Source organism: Engystomops pustulosus, chromosome 10, assembly GCF_040894005.1.
Source record: "Engystomops pustulosus chromosome 10, aEngPut4.maternal, whole genome shotgun sequence".
In the NCBI taxonomy this organism is placed as follows: domain Eukaryota; kingdom Metazoa; phylum Chordata; class Amphibia; order Anura; family Leptodactylidae; genus Engystomops; species Engystomops pustulosus.
In genome coordinates, this window is record NC_092420.1 from 4,333,777 (window position 1) to 4,352,924 (window position 19,148).

Sequence of the window (19,148 nt, forward strand, 5' to 3'; positions counted from 1 at the left end):
AGGACAGGGACACGCTGACACTTGGGGGACAGGACAGGGACACGCTGACACTTGTGGGGACAGGACAGGGACACGCTGACACTTGGGGGACAGGACAGGGACACGCTGACACTTGGGGGGACAGGACAGGGACACGCTGACACTTGGGGGGACAGGACAGGGACACGCTGACACTTGGGGGGACAGGACAGGGACACGCTGACACTTGGGGGGACAGGACAGGGACATGCTGACACTTGGGGGGACAGGACGGGGACACGCTGACACTTGGGGGGACAGGATGGGGACACGCTGACACTTGGGGGGACAGGATAGGGACACGCTGACACTTGGGGGGACAGGACAGGGACACGCTGACACTTGGGGGACAGGACAGTGACACGCTGACACTTGGGGGGACAGGACGGGGACACGCTGACACTTGGGGGGACAGGACAGGGACACGCTGACACTTGGGGGACAGGACAGGGACACGCTGACACTTGTGGGGACAGGACAGGGACACGCTGACACTTGGGGGGACAGGACAGGGACACGCTGACACTTGGGGGGACAGGACAGGGACATGCTGACACTTGGGGGGACAGGACAGGGACACGCTGACACTTGGGGGACAGGACAGGGACACGCTGACACTTGGGGGACAGGACGGGGACACGCTGACACTTGGGGGACAGGACAGAGACACGCTGACACTTGGGGGACAGGACAGGGACATGCTGACACTTGGGGGGACAGGACGGGGACATGCTGACACTTGGGGGACAGGACAGGGACACGCTGACACTTGGGGGGACAGGACAGGGACACGCTGACACTTGGGGGACAGGACAGAGATAAATATATGGAAGTTGTTGTTACTTTATTGTTTCTCTTTGTGTATTTCATGCAGGATGATGACAATGTGTAGGAGGTGTGGATGATGGTGGTTGTTGTCCTCTGCAGATGATACATAATAGCACATAATCCATCATCCTGCACATTGTTATCTGTAGAAGTTGCTCTCCACCTGCTCCCTCCTCCTCCTCCCTGCACCTTCCACTTTCCCAGCCTGTGTCCTCTCCCCTCCTCCCTCTCCATTGTTCCTGGTGCAGATGGAGCTCCCGGCAGCAGCCAATCACAGCTGACCAGTGCTGGACTTACCCCAGGGGCAGGAGGCAGGAGGCTCAGTCCTGGAGAGGAGGCAGAGGGTGACATGGGGGGAGCAGTGGCAGAGGGGACATGAAGAACACAACATAGACACAGGAGGTAAGTGCAGGGCGGAGGAGCGGCTCTGTGTACTGTGTATTGTACCCTGTGTACTGTGTATTGTACCCTGTGTACTGTGTATTGTACCCTGTGTAGTGTGTACTGTGTATTGTACCCTGTGTACTGTGTATAGTACCCTGTGTACTGTGTATTGTACCCTGTGTACTGTGTATAGTACCCTGTGTACTGTGTATTGTACCCTGTGTACTGTGTATTGTACTCTGTGTACTGTGTATAGTACCCTGTGTACTGTGTATTGTACCCTGTGTAGTGTGTACTGTGTATTGTACCCTATGTACTGTGTATTGTACCCTGTGTACTGTGTATTGTACCCTGTGTACTGTGTATAGTACCCTGTGTACTGTGTATTGTACTCTGTGTACTGTGTATAGTACCCTGTGTAGTGTGTATTGTACCCTGTGTAGTGTGTATTGTACCCTGTGTAATGTGTATTGTACCCTGTGTACTGTGTATTGTACCCTGTGTAGTGTATATTGTACCTTGTGTACTGTGTATTGTACCCTGTGTAGTGTGTGTAATGTGTATTGTACCCTGTGTAGTGTATATTGTACCTTGTGTACTGTGTATTGTACCCTGTGTAGTGTGTGTAATGTGTATTGTACCCTGTGTAATGTGTATTGTACCCTGTGTTCTGTGTATTGTACCCTGTGTAGGGTGTGTAATGTGTATTGTACCCTGTGTAATGTGTATTGTACCCTGTGTTCTGTGTATTGTACCCTGTGTAGGGTGTGTAATGTGTATTGTAGCCTGTGTACTGTGTATTGTACCCTGTGTAGTGTATATTGTACCTTGTGTACTGTGTATTGTACCCTGTGTAATGTGTATTGTACCCTGTGTACTGTGTATTGTACCCTGTGTAGTGTGTGTAATGTGTATTGTACCCTGTGTACAGGGTGTAGTGTGTGTATAGTGTAATGTATTGTGTGTGTATATAGTGTAGTGTATTCTGTATATAGTGTAGTGTATTGTGTATATAGTGTAGTGTGTATATAGTGTATATAGTGCAGTGTATTGTGTATAGTGTAGTGTATTCTGTATGTAGTGTAGTGTATTTTGTGTATAGTGTGAATATTGTGTTGTTACATTGCAGTTGTGTGTAGTCTGTGTTTGTATGACTTTCATGTATATTTTGTGTTGATACTTTGTTTCTTTGTTTATATTGTGTTTGTTACCAGCAGGATCACAGTCACTTTTACACTTGGTTGTGTCCATCCCTCTGCTGTGTACTGGTGATACCGGGGGGGTTCTGGTGATACCGGGGGGTTCTGGTGATACCGGGGGGTACTGGTGATACCGGGGGGGTTCTGGTGATACCGGGGGGTTCTGGTGATACCGGGGGGTACTGGTGATACCGGGGGGGTACTGGTGATACCGGGGGGTACTGGTGATATTGGGGGGTACTGGTGATACCGGGGGGTTCTGGTGATACCGGGGGGTTCTGGTGATACCGGGGGGTACTGGTGATACCGGGGGGGTACTGGTGATACCGGGGGGGTTCTGGTGATACCGGGGGGTTCTGGTGATACCGGGGGGTTCTGGTGATACCGGTGGGTACTGGTGATACCGGGGGGTTCTGGTGATACCGGGGGGTTCTGGTGATACCGCTGGGTACTGGTGATACCGGGGGGTTCTGGTGATACCGGGGGGGTTCTGGTGATACCGGGGGTTTCTGATGGTACCAGCGTGTACTGGTGATACCGGGGAATACTGGTGATAACGTGCATATGTATAACTAGTTCTGACTTGTATACATGGCTGGGATGATGGGAGTTGTACTACAGGATGTGATGTTACAGGGACACATGGAGGGGAGCAGAGGAGCAGGTGCCTTCCCAGTCCTGGGATCTCCGGCAGCTGCCGTCAGTGACCGGGATCAGACGCTGCTCCTGGTGGATCCCAGACAATTCCATGGGATCCCCTCCTCCACCATAACAGAGCAATAATAATTGTCATCAGATAAAATAAAGTCACATCCTAGTGATCTGCTAATCTGACGCCACATTGGCCGAGGGATCTAGTGGGATCCTGTACATTGGCGGAGGGATCTAGTGGGATCCTGTACATTGGCTGAAGGATCTAGTGGGATCCTGTACATTGGCTGCGGGATCTAGTGGGATCCTGTACATTGGCGGAGGGATCTAGTGGGATCCTGTACATTGGCTGAGGGATTTAGTGGGATCCTGTACATTGGCTGCGGGATCTAGTGGGATCCTGTACATTGGCGGAAGGATCTAGTGGGATCCTGTACATTGGCTGAGGGATCTAGTGGGATCCTGTACATTGGCTGCGGGATCTAGTGGGATCCTGTACATTGGCGGAGGGATATAGTGGGATCCTGTACATTGGCTGCGGGATCTAGTGGGATCCTGTACATTGGCTGCGGGATCTAGTGACCTGGTTCATCATCCTCCCTGTGTAATATCCCGGTGATCTAGTGTAATCTGCAGTAGATTCCATAATGTAATGTGATTTCTTAGCCTACTGATTTGTGATTTGATGGAGCCCAGGAGTAGATTACATGATCGATTGTGATCCAATGGATCCTTGCAGTAGATGTTGTATTATGATCCTACATCCAGTCCTGTGTAATATCCTAGTGATCTGGTAAGATCTGATTGAGCCCGGGAGTGGATCACGTGATTTTGTGGGATCTGCTTCTGGTAGGACCATCCATTGGTTTGTCATCTTGTGATCCCGCCCTAGTGATCTAGTGTGAGGACGGGGGTCTCTGGTGGGTCCCCTGGTCCATTCCCTACACGTATCAGTATGTAGTAGATCCCAGGAGAGGGGATCCCACGTGTCCGGCCCGGTGGTGGGTGCTCGGCAGCGGTTTGTGGTCATGCGTCACACGTTACATAATTGCTCACATAGAAGTAAACAATCAGGGATGATAATCCCATGTGACCCAGTTCTCTGTGATCTCATGGCTGGAAACGAGTGTTAGTCCCCGGAGGACGGGATTACGCGGTGGTGACTGATATGGCAATAGCTGGGATTATGGACAGTATATGAGGATTGTGATTATGTATCATATATAGGGATTACATCCAGTATAGTGGATTAGGTGTAGTATATTGGGGATTACATACTATATACATTGTATCGATTGTCTTTAGTATCCTGGGATTACCTGCAGGACTTTGTGATGTGATATAGTGTAGATTATGTACAGAATATTGGGACTATATGTAGCAGATTGGGATTGTGTATAATGTAGAGTGTGGGATTATATAGAGTATGGAGATTATGTGTAGTAGATACTGCAGTGGTAGGATATTATGTATATTACATTACCCAATCCCGGAGTGTAATATCCCTGTCACTACTGATGGGGGCGCCGCTGACCCCTTATCATCCCTCCACGTGGGGTAATAACCTGGAGCAGCAGAGCGATGGATCAGTTTCCTACCGAATTATATAATCTCTCAGTATTAGGTTTAATCTGCCGTCACATGTAGCAGAGCTGAATGTGTCAGAAAAGTCAGATAGATATTACTCTCTGTTATCAGCCACTACATCCCAGGGAGAGGAGACTGTACAGGGGGATACAATCTATTACTCTCTGTTATCAGCCATTACATCCCGGGGAGAGGAGACTGTACAGGGGGGATACAATCTATTACTCTCTGTTATCAGCCATTACATCCCGGGGAGAGGAGACTGTACAGGGGGATACAATCTATTACTCTCTGTTATCAGCCATTACACCCCGGGGAGAGGAGACTGTACAGGGGGGGGGATACAATCTATTACTCTCTGTTATCAGCCAGTACACCCCGGGGAGAGGAGACTGTACAGGGGGGGATACAATCTATTACTCTCTGTTATCAGCCATTACATCCCGGGGAGAGGAGACTGTACAGGGGGGATACAATCTATTACTCTCTGTTATCAGCCATTACACCCCGGGGAGAGGAGACTGTACAGGGGGGATACAATCTATTACTCTCTGTTATCAGCCATTACACCCCGGGGAGAGGAGACTGTACAGGGGGGGATACAATCTATTACTCTCTGTTATCAGCCTTGCGTAGTGGGTTCTCTCCTCTCCTTGGTGCAGTTCTTCTTTCCTCCCACCTCTCCCCTGTGCTGGGCTGTTGCCCCCTCCTCCTCCTCAGTGGGGGGCAGTAAGTCATTTAGTGTTCCCAGCTGAGGTGTGGATTGGCACCCTGCGTGCCCCCTGCCAGCCCCGTGATTTGCATGGTAATGAGTCGCTGCTGCCAGATGTCTCCCTCTTCACGTGGAGGAATTTACTGCACAAAGACCTCAGCAACAAAGTAACAGCGATGCCACCTGAGCCCAGGGGCCCGGGGTGTGTGTGGGGCCCGGGTACTGGGGGGCTGCGGGGTGAGCAGGGGGCACGGGGAGAGGTGCCCGGCACTGGACGCTCTGTGCAGTCTCCATTCCCCTTTGTCAGGCGGCTCAGATCTGCAGAGCGAAGCAGAATCTATTCATCCTGCAGCAGAGACAGAGCCGGGGATTGTGCCGGCCGGACAGAGCTGGCACCAAGTACCCGGGGAACGTCCTGGAATCCTGGAATGTCTGCCGGATTATCAAATATTCCGGATTATCACATATTCCAGATTATCACATGTTCCGGATTATCACATATTCCAGATTATCACATATTCTGGATTATCACATATTACCGGATTATCACATATTCCCGGATTATCACATATTCCGGATTATCGCACGCATATTCTCAGATTATCACATATTCCCGGATTATCACATATTCCGGATTATCGCATATTACCGTATTATCACATATTCTCAGATTATCACATATTCCCGGATTATCACATATTCCGGATTATCGCATATTACCGTATTATCACATATTCCGGATTATCGCATATTCTCATATTATCACATATTCCGGATTATCACATATTCTCAGATTATCACATATTCTGGATTATCGCAGGGTCCTAGAAGGGACTATAAAACCCTCCAGAGATCCTTCAGGGACACCAGGAATAATAGAACCACATGACAAAGCAAATTCTGGATGATCTGATCTCCGGGTTATATGTTCCTGTAAAATCCATACGTTACCTCCTCCCCCTCCCCCGCTGTCTGACCCTCATCTGCACAGGGATCTTCAGCTCTAGCAATGCTTCAGCTTTTTGGCATGACTGGAGCATGCTGGGAGTTGTAGTTCTGTCACAAGAGGCAAAAAAGCTAAATATCCATGCAGCTTTGGCTGTGAATAGAGAATAGAACATGAATGAGAACTACTACTCCCAGAATAACTGCTGCAGTACTACTACTCCCAGAATAACTGCTGTAGAACTACTACTCCCAGAATAACTGCTGCAGTACTACTACTCCCAGAATAACTGCTGCAGTACTACTACTCCCAGAATAACTGCTTCAGTACTACTACTCCCAGAATAACTGCAGCAGAACTACTACTCCCAGAATAACTGCTTCAGTACTACTACTCCCAGAATAACTGCTGCAGTACTACTACTCCCAGAATAACTGCTTCAGTACTACTACTCCCAGAATAACTGCAGCAGAACTACTACTCCCAGAATAACTGCTTCAGTACTACTACTCCCAGAATAACTGCTGTAGAACTACTACTCCCAGAATAACTGCTGTAGAACTACTACTCCCAGAATAACTGCTGTAGAACTACTACTCCCAGAATAACTGCTGCAGTACTACTACTCCCAGAATAACTGCAGCAGAACTACTACTCCCAGAATAACTGCTTCAGTACTACTACTCCCAGAATAACTGCTGTAGAACTACTACTCCCAGAATAACTGCTGCAGTACTACTACTCCCAGAATAACTGCTGCAGAACTACTACTCCCAGAATAACTGCAGCAGAACTACTACTCCCAGAATAACTGCAGCAGAACTACTACTCCCAGAATAACTGCTGCAGAACTACTACTCCCAGAATAACTGCTGCAGTACTACTACTCCCAGAATAACTGCTTCAGTACTACTACTCCCAGAATAACTGCTGCAGTACTACTACTCCCAGAATAACTGCTGCAGTACTACTACTCCCAGAATAACTGCTGTAGAACTACTACTCCCAGAATAACTGCTGCAGTACTACTACTCCCAGAATAACTGCTGCAGTACTACTACTCCCAGAATAACTGCTGCAGAACTACTACTCCCAGAATAACTGCAGCAGTACTACTACTCCCAGAATAACTGCTGTAGAACTACTACTCCCAGAATAACTGCTGCAGTACTACTACTCCCAGAATAACTGCAGCAGAACTACAACTCCCAGAATAACTGCTTCAGTACAACTACTCCCAGAATAACTGCTGCAGTACTACTACTCCCAGAATAACTGCTGTAGAACTACTACTCCCAGAATAACTGCTGCAGTACTACTACTCCCAGAATAACTGCAGCAGAACTACTACTCCCAGAATAACTGCTTCAGTACTACTACTCCCAGAATAACTGCAGCAGTACTACTACTCCCAGAATAACTGCTTCAGTACTACTACTCCCAGAATAACTGCAGCAGAACTACTACTCCCAGAATAACTGCTTCAGTACTACTACTCCCAGAATAACTGCTGCAGTACTACTACTCCCAGAATAACTGCTGCAGAACTACTACTCCCAGAATAACTGCAGCAGAACTACTACTCCCAGAATAACTGCTGCAGAACTACTACTCCCAGAATAACTGCTGCAGTACTACTACTCCCAGAATAACTGCAGCAGAACTACTACTCCCAGAATAACTGCTGCAGAACTACTACTCCCAGAATAACTGCTGTAGAACTACTACTCCCAGAATAACTGCTGCAGTACTACTACTCCCAGAATAACTGCTGCAGAACTACTACTCCCAGAATAACTGCTGTAGAACTACTACTCCCAGAATAACTGCAGCAGAACTACTACTCCCAGAATAACTGCTGCAGTACTACTACTCCCAGAATAACTGCAGCAGAACTACTACTCCCAGAATAACTGCTGCAGTACTACTACTCCCAGAATAACTGCTGCAGTACTACTACTCCCAGAATAACTGCTGCAGAACTACTACTCCCAGAATAACTGCAGCAGAACTACTACTCCCAGAATAACTGCTGCAGTACTACTACTCCCAGAATAACTGCTGTAGAACTACTACTCCCAGAATAACTGCAGCAGAACTACTACTCCCAGAATAACTGCTTCAGTACTACTACTCCCAGAATAACTGCTGCAGTACTACTACTCCCAGAATAACTGCTGCAGTACTACTACTCCCAGAATAACTGCTGCAGAACTACTACTCCCAGAATAACTGCAGCAGAACTACTACTCCCAGAATAACTGCTGCAGTACTACTACTCCCAGAATAACTGCTGCAGAACTACTACTCCCAGAATAACTGCAGCAGAACTACTACTCCCAGAATAACTGCTGCAGTACTACTACTCCCAGAATAACTGCTTCAGTACTACTACTCCCAGAATAACTGCTTCAGTACTACTACTCCCAGAATAACTGCTGTAGAACTACTACTCCCAGAATAACTGCAGCAGAACTACTACTCCCAGAATAACTGCTGCAGTACTACTACTCCCAGAATAACTGCAGCAGAACTACTACTCCCAGAATAACTGCTGCAGTACTACTACTCCCAGAATAACTGCTGCAGTACTACTACTCCCAGAATAACTGCTGCAGAACTACTACTCCCAGAATAACTGCAGCAGAACTACTACTCCCAGAATAACTGCTGCAGTACTACTACTCCCAGAATAACTGCTGTAGAACTACTACTCCCAGAATAACTGCAGCAGAACTACTACTCCCAGAATAACTGCTTCAGTACTACTACTCCCAGAATAACTGCTGCAGTACTACTACTCCCAGAATAACTGCTGCAGTACTACTACTCCCAGAATAACTGCTGCAGAACTACTACTCCCAGAATAACTGCAGCAGAACTACTACTCCCAGAATAACTGCTGCAGTACTACTACTCCCAGAATAACTGCTGCAGAACTACTACTCCCAGAATAACTGCAGCAGAACTACTACTCCCAGAATAACTGCTGCAGTACTACTACTCCCAGAATAACTGCTTCAGTACTACTACTCCCAGAATAACTGCTTCAGTACTACTACTCCCAGAATAACTGCTGCAACAGAATCAGGGAAGCCTCAGGTTGTGTTCACATGTGCAGTTTTTCAGATGCAGTTTTTGAACAGACGTGGATCATAATGGAGAGAAGCTGCTGCTCCTTTTTCACTCCTCTTCTGGTCTGAAAAACTGAACCCTGAGACCTTCCCGATTGTGTTGCAGCTTTGGATGTGAATGGAGAACATCATCCAACACATATTAAGTATCCACATGTAGATGGAGATGTTGGAGTTATCTCTGCACCTGTGGTTTCTAACATGTGGCTCTTCAGCTGTACTACAACCCCCAGCATTACCCCCTGCTCGAGAGTGTAGTTTTACACCAGCTGGACCAGTCTATAGGCTTCAACATCAGCAGCTTGAGCAGTGACTAGAGCAGAAATCTTCAGTATTTCCACATTGTGTAGGTCAGATCCCTCACTCCATGTCTCCTCATTGTCAGAAGTTATTACATCTCCAGGGTCCTGGAAGCACAAGCTCCGGACCCCCAGGGGGGAACAGGAGAGTTAATATAGATCAGCTGTCATCCCGTGACCCCGAGCCCCCCGCCCGCCCCAGCTGTCAGGGGATTTGTGTATGAATAGCCTCAGCGCCATTGTCATAGTCTCTGTTGTCTTCTTCTCATTCTCCTCCATTGTTCCCCCCTGAGCTCATTGTCTGCTCAATAGAGAATACTAGGGGGAGGGGGCACAAACTTATTGTAGGATCTAAGGAGAAGATAATCCCCCTTAGTGTAGTGTTCACACCTGCAGAAACATCATGGGTTTCCTGTTCTCTTACTATCTGATACATTTTGTCATTTTCAGGATCTCCGCTTGCTGAGAACTTGTAACAATGTATCAGTCTACGGGATTCTCTGAGATGTACATCCTGTCCTCATAGGTTATTACATTACGTTGCACATTAGGAAACACAATACAACAGCTGATGAGAGGAGATTTGCCTAATTACGTTGCTGTTTACAAAACACAACTGTTAACCTGGTGTTAACTTGTGTGTTAACACATCCATCAACATTGGATTAACGGTTGTGCTTTTTAAACACAAATGTTAACAGCAGTGTAATTAGGTAAATCTTCTCTGTTCAGCTGTTGTATTGCGTTTAAAATGCATGGGTTAGCGCTAGGTGTGAACGCAGCCTTACAGACCCTCAGCTGTGGGAAGTAGCACAGCTTGTCACCTATCGAGCAAATGATCAGAAAGTTACAGATGTCGTGAAGGCTACAAAACTTCTCATTCTAGAGGACAAGCGGATTCATATAGTACATGGACAAGCCATTGATTTGTAATGTAATACTTCACCTCTCCTGCGGGGGCGCTGTGGGAGAATTGAACACTTGTGGCAAGGTTTTGTTGCAGATTACAGATTATTGCAAGGGATCTCCTAAGTAGGACATCAGGTGATCACTTAGGGATCTTTCTCACAAAAGTAAAATGCAAATGGAGATCCCCTTTAAGAAAACACCAGCATGTGTGTAATTTATGTGGATTTCACCATCTTAATGGAATCTCTCCTCTGTTTCAGGTTGTATCCAAGGACGGCAGAAGATCAGGATTCTACCCAGCACTTGCCCTTGTTCCTGAAGCCAGGTTATTTGGTCGTGTGGTGGCCATGGCTGGTCAGAAGCTTCTGGTCCTGACGTCCTACAAGCTGTTGATGGGATTACTGATTGCTTCATTAACGGGATCTCAAGCCAATGATTGTCCTCAGCTCTGTGTGTGCGGGAACCGGCCCTGGTTCACTCCGCAGTCCACGTACCGCGAGGCTAAAACAGTGGACTGCAACGACTTGCGTCTGACCAAGATCCCGGTCAACCTCTCCGCAGACACCCAGGTGCTTCTCCTGCAGAGCAACAACATTGAGCGGACGAGCGGAGAGCTGCAGCTTCTGCTCAACCTGACCGAGCTCGACCTGTCCCAGAACAACATCACCTCCATCCAAGACGTGGGCCTGGCCAACCTCAGCCAGCTCACCACCCTGCACCTGGAGGAGAACCAAGTCTACGAGATGACCGACTATTGCCTTCAAGACTTGACCAACCTTGAGGAACTCTACATCAACCACAACCAACTGAGCACCATCTCACCTAGTGCCTTTGCTGGACTGCGAAGTCTCCTCCGTCTGCACCTGAACTCTAATAAACTGCGGATTATTGACAGTCGTTGGTTTGTGTCCACCCCCAACCTGGAGATATTAATGATTGGGGAGAACCCGGTCATCGGAATCCTGGATCTAAACTTCCAGCCACTGAGTAACCTGCGGAGCCTGGTCCTGGCAGGCATGTACCTTAGTGACATTCCTGGGAACGCTTTCCGGGGCTTGGATAATCTGGAGAGTTTATCGTTCTATGACAATAAGTTGAGCAAAGTTCCCCAAGTGGCTCTTCAGAAACTCCCAAACCTAAAATTTTTGGATCTTAATAAAAACCCCATCCGTAAGATTCAAGAAGGAGACTTCAAGAACATGCTGCGCCTGAAGGAGCTGGGGATCAACAACATGGCGGAGCTGGTGTCTCTGGACCGCAACGCTCTGGACAATCTCCCAGAGCTAACCAAGCTGGAGGCCACCAACAACCCCAAATTGTCCTACATCCACCGCTCCGCCTTCCGTAACGTGCCCACCCTGGAGAGCCTGATGCTCAACAACAACGCCCTCAACTCGGTCTACAAGGGCACCGTGGAGTCCCTTCCCAATCTGCGGGAGATTAGTATCCATAGCAATCCGCTACGTTGCGACTGTGTGCTGCGATGGATGGGTTCTAACCAAACCACCATCCGTTTTATGGAGCCACTCTCCATGTTCTGTGCGTTGCCCCCAGAATTTCGAGGGCAGTTGGTGAAGGAGGCGCTGGCTCAGGACTCCACCGGAGAGCAATGTCTTCCCATGATCTCTCCAGACACCTTCCCCAGCCACCTCAGCCTGGACTTGGGTATGACCGTGGCCTTGGACTGCAGAGCCATGGCAGAACCTGAGCCGGACATCTATTGGGTCACCCCCATGGGGCATAAGGTCACCACCGAGACTTTGTCTGATAAGTACCAGCTGAGCGGAGAGGGGACCCTGCAGATCAGTAACGTGCAGGTGGAGGACTCGGGCCGCTACACGTGTGTGGCTCAGAATTCGGAAGGGGCAGACACCAGGGTGGCCACGTTGCGTATTAACGGGACCCTCCTGGATGGGTCTCAGGCTCTGCGGCTTTACGTGCAGCAGACGGAGGCCAGTTCAGTCCTGGTCTCCTGGAAGGTCAGCTCCAGCGTCCTGGCCTCTAACCTTAAGTGGTCTTCAGCCACCATGAAGATTGACAACCCGCACATCACCTACACGGCCCGGGTCCCTGCTGACGTCCACGAGTACAACCTGACCCACCTGCAGCCCGCCACCGAGTACGAGGTGTGCCTGACAGTGTCCGGTCTGCACCAGCAGGCCCAGCGCGCCTGCATCAACGTCACCACCAAAGGAACGTCCTACGCGCTGGCGGTCACTGACCAGGAGACCAGCGCTGCCCTGGCCGCCGTCATGGGCTCCCTCTTCGCCCTCATCAGTTTCGCTTCTGTTTCCGTTTACGCGGCAAAAAGATTCCAGAGGAAAAACTATCGTCACTCCCTGAAGAAGTACATGCAGAAGACGTCGTCCATCCCCCTGAACGAGCTGTACCCCCCCCTCATCAGCCTGTGGGAGGGGGACGGGGACAAGGACAAGGAGGGGACGGGGGAGAGCAAAGCCTCCCAGGTGGACACCTCCCGCAGCTATTACATGTGGTGACTCCTCTGAGCAGAGCACAAGGACTGGTGGAGACGACCCCCGGCCCCCCAGGCTCCCCCCACCTCCCCCCACTTCTATGTCTCCCTTTGTGCGCTGCCCGGCCAGGAAACCGCTGCCGAGTGATGGAGACGCTTCTCAATTATTGACCATCAATCTAATCCCCCGCAGGAAAGTGCAGCCTCATCACCGGGCACAGGCCCAGCGGGTGCAGCGGGGGAGGGGCATCTACATACAGTGTAGCACAGCAGCAGGTGAAGGCAGGACCAGATACCGCTCCATGGCAGGTCCTTGCACAGACATCACATAGGAGGAGTCTCCGGGAAGGTCAAACCACTGCAAGGTCATCTGTCACCATGGAAAGGCAAAACTGCAATCTCCTGTTATAGAGCAATGTACATTGTGTCCTATCTGCAGGCAGCATGTTATAGAGCAGGAGGAGCTGAGCAGATTGTACACAGTGTCCTATCTGCAGGCAGCATGTTATAGAGCAGGAGGAGCTGAGCACATTGTACATTGTGTCCTATCTGCAGGCAGCATGTCATAGAGCAGAAGGAGCTGAGCAGATTGTACATTGTGTCCTATCTGCAGGCAGCATGTTATAGAGCAGGAGGAGCTGAGCAGATTGTACATAGTGTCCTATCTGCAGGCAGCATGTTATAGAGCAGGAGGAGCTGAGCAGATTGTACATAGTGTCCTATCTGCAGGCAGCATGTTATAGAGCAGGAGGAGCTGAGCAGAATGTACATAGTGTACTACCTGCAGGCGGCATGTTACAGAGCAGGAGGAGCGGAGCAGATTGTACATAGTGTCCTATCTGCAGGCAGTATGTTATAGAGCTGGGGGAGCTGAGCAGATTGTACATAGTGTCCTATCTCCAGGCAGCATGTTATAGAGCAGGAGGAGCTGAGCAGATTGTACATTGTGTCCTATCTGCAGGCAGCATGTTATAGAGCAGGAGGAGCTGAGCACATTGTACAAAGTGTCCTATCTGCAGGCAGCATGTTATAGAGCAGGAGGAGCTGAGCAGATTGTACATAGTGTCCTATCTGCAGGCAGCATGTTATAGAGCAGGAGGAGCTGAGCAGATTGTACATAGTGTCCTATCTGCAGGCAGCATGTTATAGAGCAGGAGGAGCTGAGCAGAATGTACATAGTGTACTACCTGCAGGCAGCATGTTATAGAGCAGGAGGAGCTGAGCAGAATGTACATAGTGTACTACCTGCAGGCGGCATGTTATAGAACTGGGGGAGCTGAGCAGATTGATATTAAAGGGGTATTCTCATCTGGGCATTGACATTTAGTTTAATCTGCCATATATATACATTGTTTCAATTGGATGTTGTTAAAAAACAACAGTGTGAAGATAATTTCCCATAAATGTAGCCATGATGTCCCTTAGAAACGAGATGGCTGTTATTGGATACGGCCACCCGCACTTTCAGCAGTGGCCACACAATCGCTCTTCAGTCCTGCCCGACCACCTGCATTCAGCGTTCATTACCACTGGACGGCTGTGGGAGGGGCAGTAACTCCCAGAAATATCACATACAGTATCTATATCTCTCTCTGTGAAATCCCTCCTTGGTCGTATCTAAGGACAACAATCTAGTTTTTAAGAGACAACACGGCTACATTTATGTAAAATGTGTGTGTATGGCAGATGAATTAAATGTCAATGCCCAGATGGAGAATATCCCTTTAAGTGCTATAGGAACATGGTCAGAATTCATTCATTTTAACCATGAGGAGTCCAGTGGGCGGCAGTCACAAATCTATATCAATCCTTAGCTCCTCCTTCTCTATACGAGGTCATCCGCACTTTAAAGGGGCGCTCCACCTATCCCTTTTAGGATGCTTGGCATCTATACCTCAGGGTTAACCTCTGTGTTTGCTGCCCTTGGAGACGACCCAGAGCTGCCTTTTAGACTCCAGGGAATCATATACAGGGAAGGCAACAGATCTGTGAATGAGGCTTCTGTCCCCCATATTGCCCCCTCCCCCAGCCCCCGCTGCATTGTGGGAGATCAGATCATGTGACAATACATTAACCCCGACACCTCTGGACACGTTGACCCATGAAAGTCGCCAATATTACTTGAGCTTGCGGTTCCTGGCCGGGCGCAGCGCTGATGCGTTTCAGTGTCGGCCTGGATTGTGTCGCAGATTCTCGTATCGCGTATCGCAGTTTTATTAGGGGAATTTTGTTTTCTTTCGCTCCCTTATTCTCCCCATTTATAACAATTTTGGTAAAGGGCTGATTTATACAGCGTCCGGGGCGCCACCTGAACACTTGTTGAATCGGCGCGAGCAGGAGACCCCGCCCACGGCGTGTGCGAAATATAGTCTCCGCCCCCCTGAGACAAGTGAACTGACTGTATCGTTGTATCAACTTATACTCTGGAATTTTGGTAGTAGAAGATATGAGCTTCCTGGTAGAGCTGTCCTAGCAATACGTCCCCCCCTCCCTCTCCGCTAACACAGGCGGCCATCTTGGAACGCGCACAAGTCGTCGATGATGTCACACAGGCGTGATGTCATCAGTGTTAAAGGAAAGCCATAAGTACTCCTGAGTGATTGGATATGTCCCTATGACAACTCTTCCGGTCGGAGGAGCGGCTGCAGGCGTAGACCACGGACGCCCCTTTAAGGGCTCTTAAAGGGATCCCGGGATACGTGTCATTTCTTCGCTACATCACAAGGTGCATCGAGACCTCAGGAAGACAATAAGCGGCGGCGCCCGCCTGTCACATGACTGTTAGCGCATGTCACCGCCCCCTTAAAGCACAACGCCATAGTCACACGTAGAGAGTAGCGCGGCTCACCCCTCCCCCGAACGACATTATTGTAGATTCTCTATTCTGTACAATATGAGGTTTTCTATATAAAATAAACTGTTTTTCACACTGAGCGGACATTACTCAATCTCCTGACAGCCGAGCGAGCGGCACTACAAGTCTCAGCATCTCCTGCTCACTAATGGTGACATTCCACCATGTGCAGCTACAAGTACAACCACAGGGAGGCGCTAACAGGAGCAGAGACCCTCACACTACATACAACATGTCACATAATGGTCACAGACTGCAGCCAGTGTTATGTATTGTCCCTGGAGAGATGTGTAATCAGACCTCACACTGCTGTGCTCTGTGCTCTCTGCAGCCAGTGTTATGTATTATCCCTGGAGAGATGTGTAATCATCCCTCACACTGCTGTGCTCTGTGCTCTCTGCAGCCAGTGTTATGTATTGTCCCTGGAGAGATGTGTAATCAGACCTCACACTGCTGTGCTCTGTGCTCTCTGCAGCCAGTGTTATGTATTGTCCCTGGAGAGATGTGTAATCAGACCTCACACTGCTGTGCTCTGTGCTCTCTGCAGCCAGTGTTATGTATTGTCCCTGGAGAGATGTGTAATCAGACCTCACACTGCTGTGCTCTGTGCTCTCTGCAGCCAGTGTTATGTATTGTCCCTGGAGAGATGTGTAATCAGACCTCACACTGCTGTGCTCTGTGCTCTCTGCAGCCAGTGTTATGTATTATCCCTGGGGAGATGTGTAATCAGACCTCACACTGCTGTGCTCTGTGCTCTCTGCAGCCAGTGTTATGTACTGTCCCTGGAGAGATGTGTAATCAGACCTCACACTGCTGTGCTCTGTGCTCTCTGCAGCCAGTGTTATGTACTGTCCCTGGAGAGATGTGAGATCAGACCTCACACTGCTGTGCTCTGTGCTCTCTGCAGCCAGTGTTATGTATTATCCCTGGGGAGATGTGTAATCAGACCTCACACTGCTGTGCTCTGTGCTCTCTGCAGCCAGTGTTATGTACTGTCCCTGGAGAGATGTGTAATCAGACCTCACACTGCTGTGCTCTGTGCTCTGTGCAGCCAGTGTTATGTATTGGCCCTGGAGAGATGTGTGATCAGACCTCACACTGCTGTGCTCTGTGCTCTCTGCAGCCAGTGTTATGTATTGTCCCTGGAGAGATGAGTAATCAGACCTTACACTGCTGTGCTCTGTGCTCCCTGCAGCCAGTGTTATGTATTGTCCCCGGAGAGATTTGTAATCAGACCTCACACTGCTGTGCTCTGTGCTCTGTGCAGCCAGTGTTCTGTATTGTCCCTGGAGAGATGTGTAATCAGACCTCACACTGCTGTGCTCTGTGCAGCCAGTGTTATGTATTGTCCCTGGAGAGATGTGTAATCAGACCTCACACTGCTGTGCTCTGTGCTCTCTGCAGCCAGTGCTATGTATTGTCCCTGGAGAGATGAGTAATCAGACCTCACACTGCTGTGCTCTGTGCAGCCAGTGTTCTGTATTGTCCCTGGAGAGATGTGTAATCAGACCTCACACTGCTGTGCTCTGTGCTCTCTGCAGCCAGCGTTATGTATTGTCCCTGGAGAGATGAGTAATCAGACCTCACACTGCTGTGCTCTGCGCTCTCTGCAGCCACTGCTCTGTATTGTCCCTGGAGAGATGTGTAATCAGACCTCACACTGCTGTGCTCTGTGCTCTCTGCAGCCAGTGTTATGTATTGTCCCTGGAGAGATGTGTAATCAGATCTCACACTGCTGTGCTCTGTGCTCTCTGCAGCCAGTGTTATGTATTGTCCCTGGAGAGATGTGAGATCAGACCTCACACTGCTGTGCTCTGTGCTCTCTGCAGCCAGTGTTATGTATTGTCCCTGGAGAGATGTGAGATCAGACCTCACACTGCTGTGCTCTGTGCTCTCTGCAGCCAGTGTTATGTATTATCCCTGGGGAGATGTGTAATCAGACCTCACACTGCTGTGCTCTGTGCTCTCTGCAGCCAGTGTTATGTATTGTCCCTGGAGAGATGTGTAATCAGACCTCACACTGCTGTGCTCTGTGCTCTCTGCAGCCTGCGTTATGTATTGTCCCTGGAGAGATGTGTAATCAGACCTCACACTGCTGTGCTCTGTGCTCTCTGCAGCCAGTGTTATGTATTGTCCCTGGAGAGATGTGTAATCAGACCTCACACTGCTGTGCTCTGTGCTCTCTGCAGCCAGTGTTATGTACTGTCCCTGGAGAGATGTGTAATCAGACCTCACACTGCTGTGCTCTGTGCTCTGTGCAGCCAGTGTTATGTATTGGCCCTGGAGAGATGTGTGATCAGACCTCACACTGCTGTGCTCTGTGCTCTCTGCAGCCAGCGTTATGTATTGTCCCTGGAGAGATGTGTAATCAGACCTCACACTGCTGTGCTCTGTGCTCTCTGCAGCCAGTGCTATGTATTGTCCCTGGAGAGATGAGTAATCAGACCTCACACTGCTGTGCTCTGTGCAGCCAGTGTTCTGTATTGTCCCTGGAGAGATGTGTAATCAGATCTCACACTGCTGTGCTCTGTGCTCTCTGCAGCCAGTGTTATGTATTGTCCCTGGAGAGATGTGTAATCAGATCTCACACTGCTGTGCTCTGTGCTCTCTGCAGCCAGTGCTATGTATTGTCCCTGGAGAGATGTGTAATCAGACCTCACACTGCTGTGCTCTGTGCTCTCTGCAGCCAGTGTTATGTATTGTCCCTGGAGAGATGTGTAATCAGATCTCACACTGCTGTGCTCTGTGCTCTCTGCAGCCAGTGCTATGTATTGTCCCTGGAGAGATGTGTAATCAGACCTCACACTGCTGTGCTCTGTGCTCTCTGCAGCCAGTGCTATGTATTGTCCCTGGAGAGATGTGTAATCAGACCTCACACTGCTGTGCTCTGTGCTCTCTGCAGCCAGTGTTATGTATTGTCCCTGGAGAGATGTGTAATCAGACCTCACACTGCTGTGCTCTGTGCTCTCTGCAGCCAGTGTTATGTATTGTCCCTGGAGAGATGTGTAATCAGACCTCACACTGCTGTGCTCTGTGCTCTCTGCAGCCAGTGCTATGTATTGTCCCTGGAGAGATGAGTAATCAGACCTCACACTGCTGTGCTCTGTGCTCTCTGCAGCCAGTGTTATGTATTGTCCCTGGAGAGATGAGTAAT

At 49.2% G+C, this 19,148-nt stretch overlaps 1 protein-coding gene across 1 annotated transcript; it reads left to right on the top strand.

The window, feature by feature from the left end:
- Positions 1 to 1,018: 1,018 nt before the first annotated feature.
- On the top strand, positions 1,019 to 16,073 carry LRRN1 (leucine rich repeat neuronal 1). Its single transcript, XM_072126761.1, has 2 exons — positions 1,019 to 1,248; positions 10,928 to 16,073. The coding sequence occupies exon 2, from the start codon at positions 11,015 to 11,017 to the stop codon at positions 13,163 to 13,165; it is 2,151 nt and encodes a 716-aa protein (XP_071982862.1). The 5' UTR covers positions 1,019 to 1,248; positions 10,928 to 11,014; the 3' UTR covers positions 13,166 to 16,073.
- Positions 16,074 to 19,148: the final 3,075 nt, after the last annotated feature.

Coding starts and splice junctions, on each gene's coding strand:
- LRRN1 (XM_072126761.1), top strand. CDS start 11,015: ATGGCTGGTCAGAAGCTTCTGGTCCTGACGTCCTACAAGCTGTTGATG.